The sequence below is a fragment of the Podarcis vaucheri genome (genome assembly GCF_965113315.1).
Source record: "Podarcis vaucheri genome assembly, chromosome: 1".
NCBI classification, from domain to species: domain Eukaryota; kingdom Metazoa; phylum Chordata; class Lepidosauria; order Squamata; family Lacertidae; genus Podarcis; species Podarcis vaucheri.
In genome coordinates this window covers 134,831,783-134,847,792 of record NC_138759.1, presented here as the reverse complement: position 1 = coordinate 134,847,792, position 16,010 = coordinate 134,831,783, and the positions used below count along the sequence as shown (strand labels likewise).

The 16,010-nt window shown below is 45.4% G+C and overlaps 1 protein-coding gene and 2 long non-coding RNA genes across 5 annotated transcripts in view; 2 read left to right on the top strand and 1 right to left on the bottom strand.

Annotated features, from left to right (window-relative positions):
- Positions 1-16,010, top strand: part of LOC309525721 — a 115,965-nt gene that overhangs the window by 28,772 nt on the left and 71,183 nt on the right. The gene's annotated exons all lie outside the window — the stretch shown is intronic.
- MLPH (melanophilin) overlaps positions 7,730-16,010 on the bottom strand; it is a 74,994-nt gene continuing 66,713 nt past the window's right edge. For all 3 annotated transcript variants that reach the window (XM_082240365.1, XM_082240363.1, XM_082240364.1), the window contains 2 exons: positions 11,772-11,869; positions 7,730-10,289 (listed from right to left, as the gene is read on the bottom strand). In XM_082240365.1, coding sequence (XP_082096491.1) covers positions 10,263-10,289; positions 11,772-11,869 — 125 coding nt within the window. In that variant the 3' untranslated portion in view covers positions 7,730-10,262. The remainder of the gene's footprint in view (positions 10,290-11,771; positions 11,870-16,010) is intronic.
- Positions 10,298-11,764, top strand: LOC309525243. Its single transcript, XR_014216118.1, has 3 exons — positions 10,298-10,647; positions 10,908-11,157; positions 11,512-11,764. It is a non-coding gene; the product is annotated as an uncharacterized lncRNA (long non-coding RNA).

The window sequence follows — 16,010 nt, the reverse complement described above, 5'->3', positions numbered from 1 at the left end:
ATGATTCACTTCCAGGAGATCAGGCAGAATCTCAATTTTATCCCACTGCACCAATCTTCTCTGAGACATCCTTGGAATGTCAGATCATCCAAACACAAGCAAAGATTGTAATGAAGCAACAACTCTTTTACACCATCCCATTTTGAAATGCTAGGAATTGCACAGCATTGTAGGCTGGCCTGAAAACCTATGACAAAATGCCTCTTTTGTTTTGTGCACTGATAAACTATTAAGCCTTTCCATTCAAGAACATAAAGTATATTACCTTGCTTAAAAGACCTGTGTTTGACAACAAACCTTCTGTGGTTCACAATCTCACAAATCAGATTTGGACGGTATTCGGTCTGCTACCTGAAATAATTTCCTCCCGTGTGGTAAGCAAGATGGAAATATAAAGGGATGGTGTGCTATTGCAGGGCTGAAGGTCAGGATGACCAATGGAGAGCCAGGCTAAGGACCTCTAAAGCCAGGCTAAGAACCTCTGAAGCCATATTATAGAGCCATCTAAAAAGCTAAAAGCACATTTCTCTTTCTCCTGTTTACCACTTTGCCACCTTTTGTAGAGGCAGCTAGCTTGCAAGGATGCGGTTAGGGTAGCTTGCACCTGAGGTTAAGCCATTTCTGAGAAACGACCCCTGACAAACAGGACATAGCTAACCACTTAGAGAAACTGTCAAAACCACAGGATGCGCTTCCAGTAAACACCTGCTCAAGCCCAGTTCCAGGAACTGGTAAATAGGTTATAAGCCAGTAGCGCCACCTAGTGGAATAGGCAACTTGGAACCGAAAGGACACACCAATTTATTAATTGGTTGAGCTTTAATGAATATGCATCAATGACCATAGGAAATTGTCAATCATTGGCTAAAGGGGTGCCAAGGGGCTGAACTGTGCTTTGCAAGAAGGTATATGAGTTAGCTACCCCCAAGGAGGGGTGGGCATTCTTCATTTTCCCGAATGCACCCTATTTGCTTTTTGTCTGACAAAAATCCAAATAAAAAAAACTTTTTCTTTAAGAAACTTTGCTGCCTGATTTTTTCATTCCTGGTCTGTATTTCTGAAGTCCCTTTCATTTCTGGTGCCAAAAGTGACTCGGATCAGAAGGACTTTAAGTGTCCTCAGAGACCAGGAGGCAGCTCCCTTGCCCTCTGGGCAGTGACGGCGGAGGGCCAACAGACCTCCTGGCTTCCAGGTGCACACCGAACCTTTTCTTCGGAGGGGGACAGAAGGCAACTTGACCCTCTTGCTGTATCCTGGGACAGAGGACAACGGATTTGAAGAGGCGAGGTTGGGAGGACAGGGCAGAGAACAGCCGGCTGGGGTGAGTACATGGCAACAAGCCCTGAGGGGATAGGAAATCCTCCTTTTAATTAAGGAGAAGGGAGGTTCTGATCAAATCTCCAGCGTGGATAGTGGCATTAAGTAGAAGGGTTGACCCCTGAGAACCACCCACGCTTTAGTATTAGGAAGGAGAGAAAGGGGGGGGCACAGGGTGGTTAGTGTATGGTACAACGTCTGGCGAGAGAGGCATTTTGTGCATGTATGTGTGTTACCCCGGGGCATTCCCCTGGGGTCGTAGCAACAAGTACTCCGTTTCCCAGTCGGGCGACCGCACCTGGGCGAGAAAAGTTGCGAAATGAATGTGTGAGTGTTTGGTGTGGGGACGCTGTATAGGGCCATACTGAAAATGGGAGGGGGAGGCTTGAAAGGTCCAGTAATTTCCCTTCAATGCATGTTAAACAACTTCAAGAAAGGATTCAGCGGAGACTATGGCATAGACCAGGGGGGGACATCCTGACCAGATCCCCTATATAGACAACTGGCTGAAGGTTGTAGATGACAACCCCCCCCCCCCGGTTGAAGAAATGCAGGACTGAACATTGCAAAGTCACTCCCTCATGTCAGGTTTTGGAGAGGGAAGATGTCCAAAAGAAGTGCAGTGTTTATAGAGAAGAGTGTACAGAACAGTAAGCAGTTATTACTGCATTAACAGAGGAAAAAATAAATAAATACCCACTTTTGAGAAAAGACCATGAAACAGGATGCTGCTATAGAATTAATGTAACAGGATCTTGAGCAGACAAATGAAGGACTTAATAGATTAAACACAAGTCATTTAGAAGAGAGGTCTCAACTAATTCAAGACCTCCAGAGGCATGGAAGAGAATTTGACAACCTCAGAGAGGTTTTAGCTGAAGAAGACAAAGAAATTTCTGCTATTATTTCAAATACAAATGTGTATTCTGAGAAGATTAATACTCTGAAATGGCAGATCAAGTGCAAAGAGGATGAAATGCAAGACAGGGAAATAGTGTTGTCTAAGGCTGAAAGGGAAGTCCAGTTACTGAAAGATCTACAAAGCAAAGGTGTGAACAGTGGAGGCAGAAAGCTTTCAGAACTTTCTGAGCAGTTAAATGCAATAAAAATCATAACTGGCTGAGAAAAAAAGAAAAATTGAAAACGCTAGTAAAACAAAAGAGAATGAAGAATTTGTTAGGCAAAACAAAGAGACTAGCCAAACAGTTAAAGATCTTCATTCTGCAATCAATACTTGTGATGTTACTTAAAACAACAAACTCATGGAGTTTGACTCACAAATTAAATTGCTTAAAGAACAAATAAGTAAATCAGCTAAAAATTTGCAAGAAACAGAAATAGAATGTAAGGAGGAAACAGACCATCTTAAATCCCAGGTTGATGAACATATCTCTGTAAAGGAGAAATTGAACAAGTTACTAAAATTAAAAGAAAAACAGAGAACAAAGTTTTGTGAATGAGCTGAAATCAGTGAAAGATTCACACAACCAGTTCACTTTACAAAATGCAAAAGAAGGGATGAAGATTTAGCTAATTTATCCAGACAACTTGCTGAACATACTGACCATCTAGAAATTGTCAGAAGGTCACTGGAAGAAAAGGCAGAGATTGTGATATCCCTAAAAGACAAGCTTAAAGTTGTGGAGCAGCAGGCTTTTGTAGAATCCTGATCCAAGGCTTCAGTATTTTAGCAAAACCTCTAAATGAGAGTACCAGAGGAAGAGAAAGAGACCCCTTTGAGTGGGGACCGGCCCAACAAGAAGCCTTTGAGACTATCAAGCAATTAGATTCCACAGTGAAAGGCTGGCCACCCTGTCTGCGGGCTGTCACTGCCACCGTCACACTAGTGGAAGAAGCAGGCAAGTTCATGTTTGGCCAGGAGATGCATGTGAATGTGCCCCATTCGGTTCTCACCCTTATGGAATATAAGGGGTACACAGGCTGAAACAGGCTTTGTCCAACCCATTGAGAAGTCTGCAGGCGCAGTGGAAGCTTGTGAAGCAGACGTGCCTGATGTTCTAGAGAGACCAAAGGGTCCTAGCCATTTTAAGGGCCAGCATTGATTCTTGGCTGTTGGCAATACTCCAAGGGAGGAAGCCCTGGGTAGCGTGGCAGCCACTGAAGACAGCATGTCAGGCCACAGTGGCAGCCAGACCAGAGGGGGCTGGAAGCCCAGAAGGGGCTGTGGGACGCCCAGAAAGCCCAGAGGGGGCTAGAGGATGCCCAGAAAAAGTACCAAGCCCAGAGGGGGCTGAGGCTGTTTTGGGAAGCTGTTTCTACGCTTCAATAAATCTGTGTGATGGACTGTGGGCTGGAAAGAGGCTGAGAGAAGGGAAGAGGAAGGCAGTTACAAGTTGTTCCTCAGGCAGCAGAGCACCCAGAAGTGGGGGTGCAAGCCAGGCAAGCCGTTCCAAGAGTTCTAAGAAAGCCAAAGTCTCCAAGAGTTGTTTGTGCTCTGAGGCGAAGTCCAACAGCAAAAGGCATTGCCCTGCAATTGGCAGCTGGATGCAAGGCTAACGTCCAGAAGTTGAGACGTTACTGGAAGCAGCATGGGGTCCCGAAGAGATTGCCGTGATGCACTGCAAAGGCCATCGGAGAGGCCAGGACATGGTCACTAGGGGCAACCGGAAGGCAGATAACGCAGCTCGTGAAGCAGTTTTGAAACCTCCACCAGCACTCAACGCAGCCCTCATCCCACAACTCACTCCAGACGATGTGGAACCACGCTACACACCGGAGGAACAACAGTGGGCACGCCAGGAAGGAGCAACACTCCAGGAGGGATGGTTCCAGCTACCAGACAACCGTGTTTTTGTGCCCCAGCATCTAGCCAGCGTGATTGTAAAGAACTACCACGAGTCTACTCACGTAGGAAGCCCAGCTGCTAAAGCACACCTTGGGAGAATACTCTACATCCCCAACCTATCCCAACTAATTGCTGCTATCTCCCAAAAGTGTGTCCTGTGCGCCAAGAGCAACCCTAGGCAAGGCCACCTTCCCCCACCGGGTGTACAACACGTGACCTTTACCCCTATGGAAAGCCTGATTGTGGACTTCACTGAACTACCTCCAGTTAGGGGCATCAAATACCTGCTTGTGTTTGTCTGCACCCTGACGGGTTGGACAGTGGCCTCCCCAGAAGTATTGGCAGTGACAATGGCCCTGCCTCCATTGATGAAGTTGTGCAAGAAGTGTGCAAGGCGCTGCAGATAAACTGAAGGCTACACGCAGCCTACAGACCCCAGAGTTTGGGAAAAACCTGAACTTATGAATCGCACCTTGAAGACCCACTTGGCCAAGCTGACCCAGGAGACGGGACTACACTGGATAGATGTCCTGCCCATTACCTTGTTTCAGATTCGGAGCGCTCCAACCAAGAGACTGAGACTATCACCCTTTGAACTTTTGTATGGCAGACCACCCGCTTTCATCCGAGACATCCCCGCCAGTTTGGGGCGGGTGGGAGATCACATCACTCAGGAACAAGTGCAATTCCTGTCCCCGTGTGTGTTTGCTTCCCTTTCCAGGTACTACCTCGAGCCTACACCGTGCAGTCTCGCTGAGCCGGTACACCAGTTCCAGCCGGGTGACAGCGTGGAAGCGCAACCCCCTCATCCCCAAGTGGCGAGACCCGTATACCGTCCTCCTCTCCATCCCAACTGCGGTGAGAATAGCTGACGTGATTCCCTGGGTGCATCACACGCGTCTGATCATCACCTTGTGTCTGACGCTACCGGAAACGCGTTAGGCCACGGGCAACTAGATCCTGCGACTGATCATCACAAGGACTTTCACAAGGACTTTCCCCTTTTCTCTATTATGTTCTGTATTGATTTGCTCTATGTCCTATTGTCCTGACCCCACTGAGCCATACCGACCCTATTGGCCTGCGGACCTCTGCTATGACTGGTTCGTCTTGCCAGTGGTAAGAAATGGCGTGCTCATTGGCTATTGGGAACAGGGGTTTGATGAGGTTGCCGTATTGAAACATCCCACTACCCCACTGTGGCTTTTCTTCCACACCACTGTCCAGTGCACATGGGTACTATTCCTACGGGAAGTTGCAGAGACGGTCGAAATCTATCGAGTTCTGGACCGCTCTTGCTGTTGTGGGGGGGGTAACCAACTGTCACTCAGGGGGTAGAGCACTGTACCAACCCCATCTGGTAGACCAGGTCCTAATCTTAATCCAGGTGTTGCATGGGACGGAGCCTATCTTAATGCAAATATTGCAGGGGAGGGAGCCTGAACCAGGTGCGCATTGAAATTGCTGAACAAGTGCCAGTAAATCCTGCAGCCCCACCTGTGGTTGTCGTGGTGGCTCGAGCCTCCCATAATCCCGGAAGAATACCTGGCCTGGTAACTCCACACATAATACCCTTGAATGTGGTAGGGTATTCTTGTGGCTGCATAAGGGTTGCCACCCCAGGCTTCAGCCTCCATAGGCCCTGGTCAGAGACCACGTAGGTGACCTCCACCCAGTAGGACCAGCCTTTGAACTTTACAGAGTCTATTGCCATCCCTATAACTCCTGAGGCCTAACAGTGTATCAGTGCCAGGCGGCCACTTTTCCTTGTGTAGAGTGGGAACGTTTTGTGTGTAGACGCTGTTCACGCCTCAGTAGGGCCAGGAGTTAGAGGCCCACATGACCTGGCCTTCGTGGGCCCCCATCCCTTTGGCCTGTGGTATTACCCTTTTTGTGGTATTTCTGTGTTGGTGGTACAGTTCTTTGTTCTGGGCCACCAAACATTCCTCGAATCAGGATGTGGATCATACCCTGCCTCCTGATGGTTCTCGCCTCTCAGATGGCCACCGGGTGGAGGGAGAACACCTTCCTGAACATGACCACGGCTGTGGCCAAGAGCCTGAACAGGTCTGAGTGCTGGGTATGCGTGCGAGGTCAAGATTCTGAACACCACCTACGTGGTTCCCCAGCACCATATTTGAAGACTTGACAGGGTCATAGAGGGAGGCCCGTGTATCCACAGAAGTGTACATTTCCTGGCTCTCTATGATATTGTACCTATAGGTCCATCAAGCGAAAATGGGGAACCGTGACCGGTCAGCATTTTCGTGATGGAAAGGGGGGAATGCAGGGCTGAAGGTCAGGATGACCAATGGAGAGCCAGGCTAAGGACCTCTAAAGCCAGGCTAAGAACCTCTGAAGCCATATTATAGAGCCATCTAAAAAGCTAAAAGCACATTTCTCTTTCTCCTGTTTACCACTTTGCCACCTTTTGTAGAGGCAGCTAGCTTGCAAGGATGCGGTTAGGGTAGCTTGCACCTGAGGTTAAGCCATTTCTGAGAAACGACCCCTGACAAACAGGACATAGCTAACCACTTAGAGAAACTGTCAAAACCACAGGATGCGCTTCCAGTAAACACCTGCTCAGCCCAGTTCCAGGAACTGGTAAATAGGTTATAAGCCAGTAGCGCCACCTAGTGGAATAGGCAACTTGGAACCGAAAGGACACACCAATTTATTAATTGGTTGAGCTTTAATGAATATGCATCAATGACCATAGGAAATTGTCAATCATTGGCTAAAGGGGTGCCAAGGGGCTGAACTGTGCTTTGCAAGAAGGTATATGAGTTAGCTACCCCCAAGGAGGGGTGGGCATTCTTCATTTTCCCGAATGCACCCTATTTGCTTTTTGTCTGACAAAAATCCAAATAAAAAAAACTTTTTCTTTAAGAAACTTTGCTGCCTGATTTTTTCATTCCTGGTCTGTATTTCTGAAGTCCCTTTCACTATATTTCTCACTACCTGATTTCTTCATTTTCCACTTTGGCTTCAAAACTTTGTTTCATATATATATGTATATATATGTCAGGGAGCTGACATCAGAGCGAGAGGCGAAGGGGAGGCTCCCAGATTCTGCAGGCGAAGGACCCAGCACCAGGGGGAGAAGCAGCTCGGTAGAGGAGGAAGGAAATCAGTGCAACACCAGGGATAAAGGGGGGCAAATGGGGGAAGCGGAGGGAGAGCTCCGGGATTCTTCTCTGGACATCAGTGAGGAGAGCACAGGTCCTCCACTACCCACGCCCTCCCTGCGCAGAAGACTCCCGCGCAGTGAGAGGAGGAGGCGACTAGGAGTCAGACAGCTTCTATGCTGGAAAAGGTTTAAGAAACGCCCACAGACAGATTCTGCTAGCGACTGAGGCAGCCACGCGGAGATGGGCTGTGCAGTCAGAACGGTTTAACCAAGGCAATTAAGCATAGAAAGGCGGCAGTTTACGCACGAGTAACTCATACTCATTACAATACACACACACACACACACACACACACACACGACATTATTAGCACTAGATGGTTAAGGCGTAAGTGTGAGCTGGTAGGCATGAAGTGCCCTTCCCTCCCCATCTCCCTCCAGAAATCAGGAAGGAAAAAAAGATACTGCAGGAAACATTTCTTAATAGGAACACAATGCCAGTGTTTATTGTATGATTTAGCATATACATATGATAGATACATGGACGGAGGCCAATGGCTTAGATGAGCAGAATGACTATGTTTTATCTTAGGCCAAAAGGAGACATGAGGCGATGTTCTTTACATCTTTTGTCCCGAGGGCTTCTCTTTAAATGGGTAAAGCAGTTGTGAGGAGCCTTTGGTTGGGGGTGGTCATTGCTGCCCCCGCCTTCCACTGGTCCTTTGCGCAACAGCTACGTTATCTGATAAAAATAGCCCTGGGATAAAGAACCGTGGAACTGAAGGCAGCACGCACTTCTGCCTTTGATTGCATCATGAAACTAATGGACATCACTGGAGGGGATGTGGGACACTTAAAAGGCTGATGGCAAATGAGACACATTTCAGGGTGCTGTTGCAAGGGGGGAATGCTTCCTAGCATAAGAGGATTCCTGCCAGCGATGCAGTGAGCTGTCTTAGCAGGAGCCTTTGGCGCTTTCTGTGCTTTGTTCATAGGGCAAAGCTTTACAAGCAAAGGAGGCAGGTGCAGACATTTTAAGGGTCCTTCGTATACCCCTCAGTGTGGTAAAAATTGCATTCCTGTATCTCCATGTGTCTGAGTGCCAGTCATATAGGAGTGGTGCCATATAAATCCTGGACATTCAGGATGACACTGTAGGGTTGTGTAAAAAAAAAAAAGGTTTGGATTTTAGTAAAAGATAAGAAATAAAAATGGAAATGAATCGAATGTGGAATTTGATGCCCTTTAACAGAAACTCCAGATGGACTACATGAGGGCGAAATGTAATTGTGTCATTTGGCTCACGGTACCAATTTCTTTGGGGATAAATTTGCAAGTTTGTCATAACATTTGATTTATCCTGAGGAGGATTCAAAGGATACCTGAAGAAGACAGTACAATTCTATACAACTCAGAAGTAAGCTGAAATCAGGCTTGAAAGCTAACTATCCTATCACTTATGTATCATGACAACTTGCAGAGGGAAGAAGTCAGGTCTGCAAATGTGAGTGTATCTGCCTATTGTAATGTTTGACCTTCAACAGCAATTCAGATGTGCTTCCTTGAGCCTCTACTTAATGTGCTTATCAGAAATAGGAGAAAGAATTTTGCATTCCTCTGCTAGAGCATATGGAATAGGGGATTCTTTTCATATCTCATTTAAGCTCTGTTACTCATAAGCCTGCTCTTCATCCACCTAAAGCTCTGCAAAGACACATGCTACTATAACATGGAAGGAATAGCATGATCATACAAGCATCTCTGCCTCTGCTCTGCCCAGTATTGTCTACGAGGTACCAGGGACCAGACCTTGAAAAGTCCTGACCTTCCACTCTGCCATGGTTGCTCCACTGTTTCTGCCATTTTACTTCCTGCCATTTTAGTTTCTCATCTCTCTCTCCCCCACCCCATAATTTTTTTAAAATGCACAGACCATTTCTGCAACTCTGAAGAGGCAAATGCCTTGCATGGAGAAATTTGAGCAGAAAGCCTCTCTGATTAATGCCTGTGCAACCACGGCCTGCACTCCTGGCTAAGCACCAGAGCCCTAATATATTCCAGAACGAGGCAGAGCCGCAAGACGTTGGCATGCCAAAACCAACAAAGAGTTCTGTGAACCTTGAAGGCTGACAAAAACCTATGCATTTGTGGTGTAAGCCACTGGGGAGGAAGAGGGTCAGAGGACTGTGCTGCTCCTGCTCTCTTTGGTGGACTTCCCATGAGCATCTGGCTGGCCACTGTGGGAAATGGTCTGGTCTAGCAAGGCTCTCCTTGTGCCCTGCATTGCCATGGGGCTCCAAAATGGGCTCTAGTTCATTTATGATGCCATAGTAAATTTGTTAGTCTTCAAGGAACCACAGGACACTTTGGGAAGAATCCCACGTTGCACTAAGGCGATCAAACGTTCCATCAGAGCAAGCACTTTGGCTTGCCAGACAGAATGTTCCCCCTCTCCTCTGCGTGCTGTTCTGGGGGTTCTGTATCATCTGATACTGAAAGGCAGCTAAGGATGAAAGCCCAGCATTCTGCCTTCTGGTTCCATATTCCAGACCCTTGAAAAAACCCTCCTGATTACCGCAGGGCACTGTGAAGTGCTGAGCACTGAAACCTGCATGGCATGACTTTAATTCACCAGCCCAAATGATCAGAATACGGACGCATACTTTAGCAGTGCATGAAGAAAAAACATTTTAGCTACGAGTCCTGTTCAATAGATGTGGGCAGGTAATTAAGTCAATCCTGGAACAGAAATTCCTTTTACTAAGTTGGGCTCTTAGTATGAATGTAGGAACCAAATTTCAAAGGGATGTTGCCCAGAGAATTCTTTTCCAGTCTGCTTCTTTCCTGTTTCCTGACTCAGGCAAAGGGTGGGAGCGGTGCAGGCTTTTGACCCCTGAAGGAAAATGTGTAGATCTAGCACTGCAGGTGAACAGATGGAAAGAAGAAAAGAAAGAAAGTAGAATGAAGGGATGAAATCTTGAGTTGAGGTCTTAGAAGACTTCATTCTGTTCAAGAGCGATGGGTCATCACAGGCTTCTGTAAAGGATCAAAACATTGATGAGAACCCTTCTGGTATCAATGAGGATGGGCCAAAATTGCTCACCCACATTCCCCATTTCACTGTTTGCAGGGTGTGAAGGTGGTCATTTCAGAGATACTCAGTGAGCAGGGACTAAACAGGGTGGTAAGCTGTTCTGGTTAGCTGTGCAGGCCTTGCTGTCCCTTTGGCTCATGTGAGTCCAGAGGGACAGAGGGGCTTGCACAGCTGACATGAGGGGAAACTTCTTCCCCATGCAACTGCTGAGCTGATACAGGCGATTCCCCATTTTATGCAATTTCACTGATGTGCACAGGGATTTGAATGTAACCCCACCTAAATGGAGAGTCGCCTGTAGTGTACTCTTTTTTTAATAAGATATTTATTAAGATTTTCAGAAAAATTACAGAATAAAAGGAAAAAAGAAAAATACAAAATACAAAATAAAAATAGTTAAAAAAAACAGTTCAATCTTTCTATCACATATTTTTCATTTGCTTATTTCCCGGACCTCCTCACGCCTTCCTTTTCTGTATTCCAGTTCCAATTGTTAATTCAGCAAATCCCTCCCCTCTTCATTCATCTTAATCTTCAATTTTTAAATATTATAATTGTAGTGTACTCTTTTCACCGAACAGGGTTCTACCACTAATAAAGTTATAGCAAAAAAGATATCCACAAAGCTATCTTTCTTGTGTTGGAAGCACCCCAGGGCAAAGTAAGGAACCATACTAAGACAGTTAAAGGGTTAAAGCAGAACCCAGCAATGCACAGATGTCGAGGACAAAACGTTTGGGCAATATGGCTGTCACCAAAAGGCATGGTACTTTCATTTTGTGAAATTTCTAATCAGCTGCTTTTCATTCTGTCTAATGTCTGATAAGGAAAAAGGTAAAGGTACCCCTGCCCGTACGGGCCAGTCGTGTCCGACTCTAGGGTTGTGCGCCCATCTCACTTAAGAGGCCGGGGGCCAGCGCTGTCCGGAGACACTTCCGGGTCACGTGGCCAGCGTGACGAAGCTGCTCTGGTGAGCCTGCACCAGCGCAGCACACGGAACGCCGTTTACCTTCCCGCTATGAAGCGGTACCTATTTATCTACTTGCACTTAGGGGTGCTTTCGAACTGCTAGGTGGGCAGGAGCTGGGATCGAAAGACGGGAGCTCACCCCGCCGCGGGGATTCAAACCGCCGACCATGCCATCGGCAAGTCCTAGGCGCTGAGGTTTTATGTCTGATAAGGAGTTTTGCATAATTCAAGGATATGCATGTTCTCTTATTAACAGGAGTTGGACTCATGAAAGATTGTACCTCTCCCATTTTGAATTGCCTACATACTTATAATCTCTGATCAAGAAACAAAACTCCGTTTTCCTTCTGCATCTCGATTTGGGGTGGCCTGCACTAGCTCCTCTCTGCTGTTTCTGGCTAGTCTACTACCTTTCAGCTTATAGAAGGGCAATGAGCTGGATTCTGAATACTTGCCGCAAAGATGTGATCTGCTTTCCTGCTTCTTCCATTTGGATTTCGCTGTGTCAAAGATCCTCTGTAATTGGAGTTCCGAGCAAATGATTCAGCATTGTCTTGAAAAATGGAAGGCAGAGGCGTTTGTTAGGACATTGTGACTGACTGTTTTGCTTTAGAGAGCTTTTCTAGAACCATCTGCTTGGAGAGGAAGCCTTTGAGGTGTGTGAAAACAGGAGGCCTATCTGGGAGCCCATTTATCCATACAGGTCAGATGGCTTTCTCCACATCTCCATCATTCAGAAGATTTGCTGACTGAGTGATTCATAGTCTATTCAGTCACAGGGAGTTGGGGGGCGGGGAGGGAGAAGTCCGATTCAGTCCACATTTAAAAGGGAAAGTACCAAATTTGCATTTCCCCCAAAAGCAAGTGAATGGAATGGATTGGAACAGCCATCTTTTGAAGTTTGCCCTTCTCTGAATCTTGCAGTTCTCCAGCCAAGTAATGTGAAAAAATGCACCTACTGGGACATGGTGTGCGTAATCATGCATATTTTAGAAAATAACATGCAAAATATTAGGGAAATTGCTTTGCAAAAAGTGTGTATGCTAGGTAAAGTGGCACGCAAAAATATGTAATAGAAGGAGAAATCTGAAAATTAAAATACTGATGAATTTTCACGAGGACTTAAAAATAAATAAACTGCAAACTGGTGTGGAAATAAGGAGAACTGAACTTAAGCCTGGAAAAATGAGAAACAGGAGGAAAGCGAGATGGGTAGATTTCCCCATCCCTAGTCACAGGACACTAACCTGAACTAGTCTGTGACTTCCTACTCGTTTTCAGAAGCTCGCTCTTATCAACACTGGAATTCTTTTTGTAGCCCACCATTGCTGATACACACAAGTGTTTTAACATGTAGCCTGTGCACAGTGCTGCCAAGTGCTTCATAAGCATTATCTTGCTGTCATCTTTGGGACAGTTCTGTGATGTGAGAATGGGGGGGGGAGGCTGAGTGAGAGGAAGGTCTCTTTCCTGAGGCCACCTTGGTTCATGGCAGAGGTAAGATGTGAAGCAAGGACTCCCCAATTCGTAGCTCAATGCATCAGCTCTTAATATTTTTTTGAGCACAGTGAGTTCAGGCACCAGCTAGAGAGGGACACAGATGACTTGGTTTCTGTAGCTTGGAGCTGGCTGGCATTTCAGGGTGTGGGGAATGACACAACATGGGCACAAAATGTATCTTGCTGGCAGCATTTCAGGACACATTTATATAGCAATTTATACCGCACGAAGTTATTTATACCAGGCCAAAGTACCACTCAATGTGGTTAACATTTTACATTCTCTTATGACCGGGTGTAAATGACTATGGATCAAATCTAATTGTCTGTGAAACCTAATGAAGGAAACAGCTGAACCCGTTTATAAGTGGCTGTTTCTAAGATTCAGAGGGCATAGGAACACTTCAAACCTCAGACTAGTCCAGTGAGAAAAGACTTCATTCCCCTTTCATGGACAATGATGCTGAGACTTACCCATCCCCCACTTTGAGGGAGGTCTGACTGAGAGAAGGTCTGTCGTCTCTTGGTGGCTTCATGGCTAAGTGGGAATTTAATCCCAGATCAACTTGTTTTAAGCCCAACACTCTAGTCAGGTACACTGAACCCACACTTTTCAAGACACTGTCCAGTAATCATTCCACTAGTCTGCACTGCACATGGGCACAGAGATAGGACTTCAAAAACTGCACTGGCCAAATTTGCAAAGTCCCATCTTTTTAAAAAAGCATGCCTATTTCTGCTGCAGGGTGATTCTGGCACATGTAAATAAAACAGCAGGATAAGATTTCAGTGTACTATGGATGACTCAGAGTGAGTGGCATAATATTTTTGCTTGCTAGCCCAGACTGGACCTATGACATTATGCTATTGCCATAAGAATCATTCAGGCAAAGACTATGCTTGCAAGAACACAACCTCACTTCTGAGCTCTAGTTACAAACTCCTGAACCTTCATGGAACTACAAAGGTGAGAGAATATATGTTGTGTGATGATCAGGCAGTTTTCTGGTGAAATGGAACCAGCTGCAGCCAAGTCCAGGCATTCCTTGCTCACAAGGGAAAATGAGACTATGTTGGTAGACCAGTACAAGAACTGACAAACTGCACTCTTGTTGCAGATGTTGGGGGACTCTACCTGCTCGTCTGTCTATCTGCAGAAGTATTCCAAGTGACTTACAACATAAAACCACAAAAGTACAATTAAAACCCACATCAACATGTTAAACCATGAAACTCCTTAATACAGCCAATTATCCACCACTAAAAAAAAATCACATACAATCCATAGCATAAAAGTACTGTAACGATGACCAAAACAAGAAACACCCAGTCATTTTAAAATGAGCTTTGACACACAAGAAAGTTTCCCCTTGTTCTGAAAGAGTTATACAGTGGTACCACAGGTTACAGACGCTTCAGGTTACAAACTCCGCTAACCCAGACATAGTACCTCGGGTTAAGAACTTTGCTTCAGGGTGAGAACAGTTTCAGGTTAAGAATGGAGCTCCGGAACGAATTAAGTGGGCACAAGATATCGGTCATAACATTATGTTTGCTGACTGGGAGCAGTTGTGGAACACCGGTATTAAATTCACGGCATGTAATGCCTTAAAGGAAAATATTATGAAAATGATTTACAGGTGGTACATGACCCCAGTCAAGCTAGCAAAAATTTACCATTTGCCTGATAATAAGTGTTGGAAATGTAAAGAAACTGAAGGTACTTTCTATCATCTTTGGTGGACATGCCCGAAGATTAAGGCTTTCTGGGAAATGATATATAATGAAATGAAAAAGGTACTTAAATGTACTTTCCCTAAGAAACCAGAGGCCTTTCTCTTGGGCATTGTCGGCCAATTGGTGTCAAAGAAAGATAGAACTTTCTTTATGTATGCTACAACAGCAGCAAGAATACTTATCACAAAGTATTGGAAGACACAAGATCTACCCACCCTGGAAGAATGGCAGATGAAAGTGATGGACTACATGACATTGGCTGAGATGACTGGCAGAATCCGTGATCAGGGAAAGGAGACGGCGGAAGAAGAATGGAAGAAATTTAAAATCTACCTTAAGGACTACTATAAACTTGATGAATGTTAGAATGTCGAGGTTTTGAGAAAGAAAGGGTTACAGTGATATAAGATTAGACTGAAGGAAAGATTAAGAGGACAGAGGCTTGACAGAAATATTTAGAAGTTGCTAAAAAAATTTGGACAATGGGATGCAGAAAGGGGAGGTATGGGGGAGTCTGAGAAGCAAGGTTTATGAAAAAAAGGTTATGAAATTATACGTGTTTGTATGTCTTTTTACATGTTTGTATTGTCTTAAAATTTTTTGTAAAACCAATAAAAATTTTTATAAAAAAGAAAGAACTTTGCTTCAGGATGAGAACAGAAATCGTGCGGCGGCAGCAGCGGGAGGCCCCATTAGCTAAAGTGGTACCTCAGATTAAGAAGAGTTTGAGGCAAAGAATGGAACTCCAGAACGAATCAAGTTCTTAACCCAAGGTACCACTGTACTTGGTTTTTAGCAAGTTGCAAAAGCCTAGCTGGCCAAAAAATAGTTGTTTTCCATACAAGCACCCTTCTGGTGGCACACATCCACAGGGATCTGCCATGCAGTCATGAACAAAAGCAACTCTTCCATAGAAGAACTCAAGTGGTCTGGGGACATATTCTGACAACACGTCTTGACCTTGGGCACATATGCCTCACCTTGGGCATCAATGGTGCCCAAATATAGAACTTGTGCCAACATATTTGCACGGACAATGATTGGGACCTCGTTTCCATGGATTCTGCATGTATATTTTAAGAAGTAAACACCTGAACATGAAGTAGTTTGAAGTCTTTGGGTCTGAAGTATGAAACAGTTGAACTATTCTGCAAATGGAGGGGGAAAGATTTTGCTGCAGCTGTTTAAATCAGCAACTTGAAACGTGGTTCCAGAGGGCTGGTACAAGTGTTCATTATTTAGCTACTTGGATTTCTACATTTATTCTTGCTGTGGCAGCAAATAAATGCTTTGGGTGACACTTAACTGGATCTGTCTATGAGAGGAACGAACTTCCCCTCATGCTGTGGGATTTCCCCTTCCTCTGGAGCTGATTTGCACAACCTGGAAGGTTGAAAGAGGAGAAGAAAGAGGAGGTCCTATTGCTGGAGGAGGAGTCAATTTGAACTATGTTGGAGA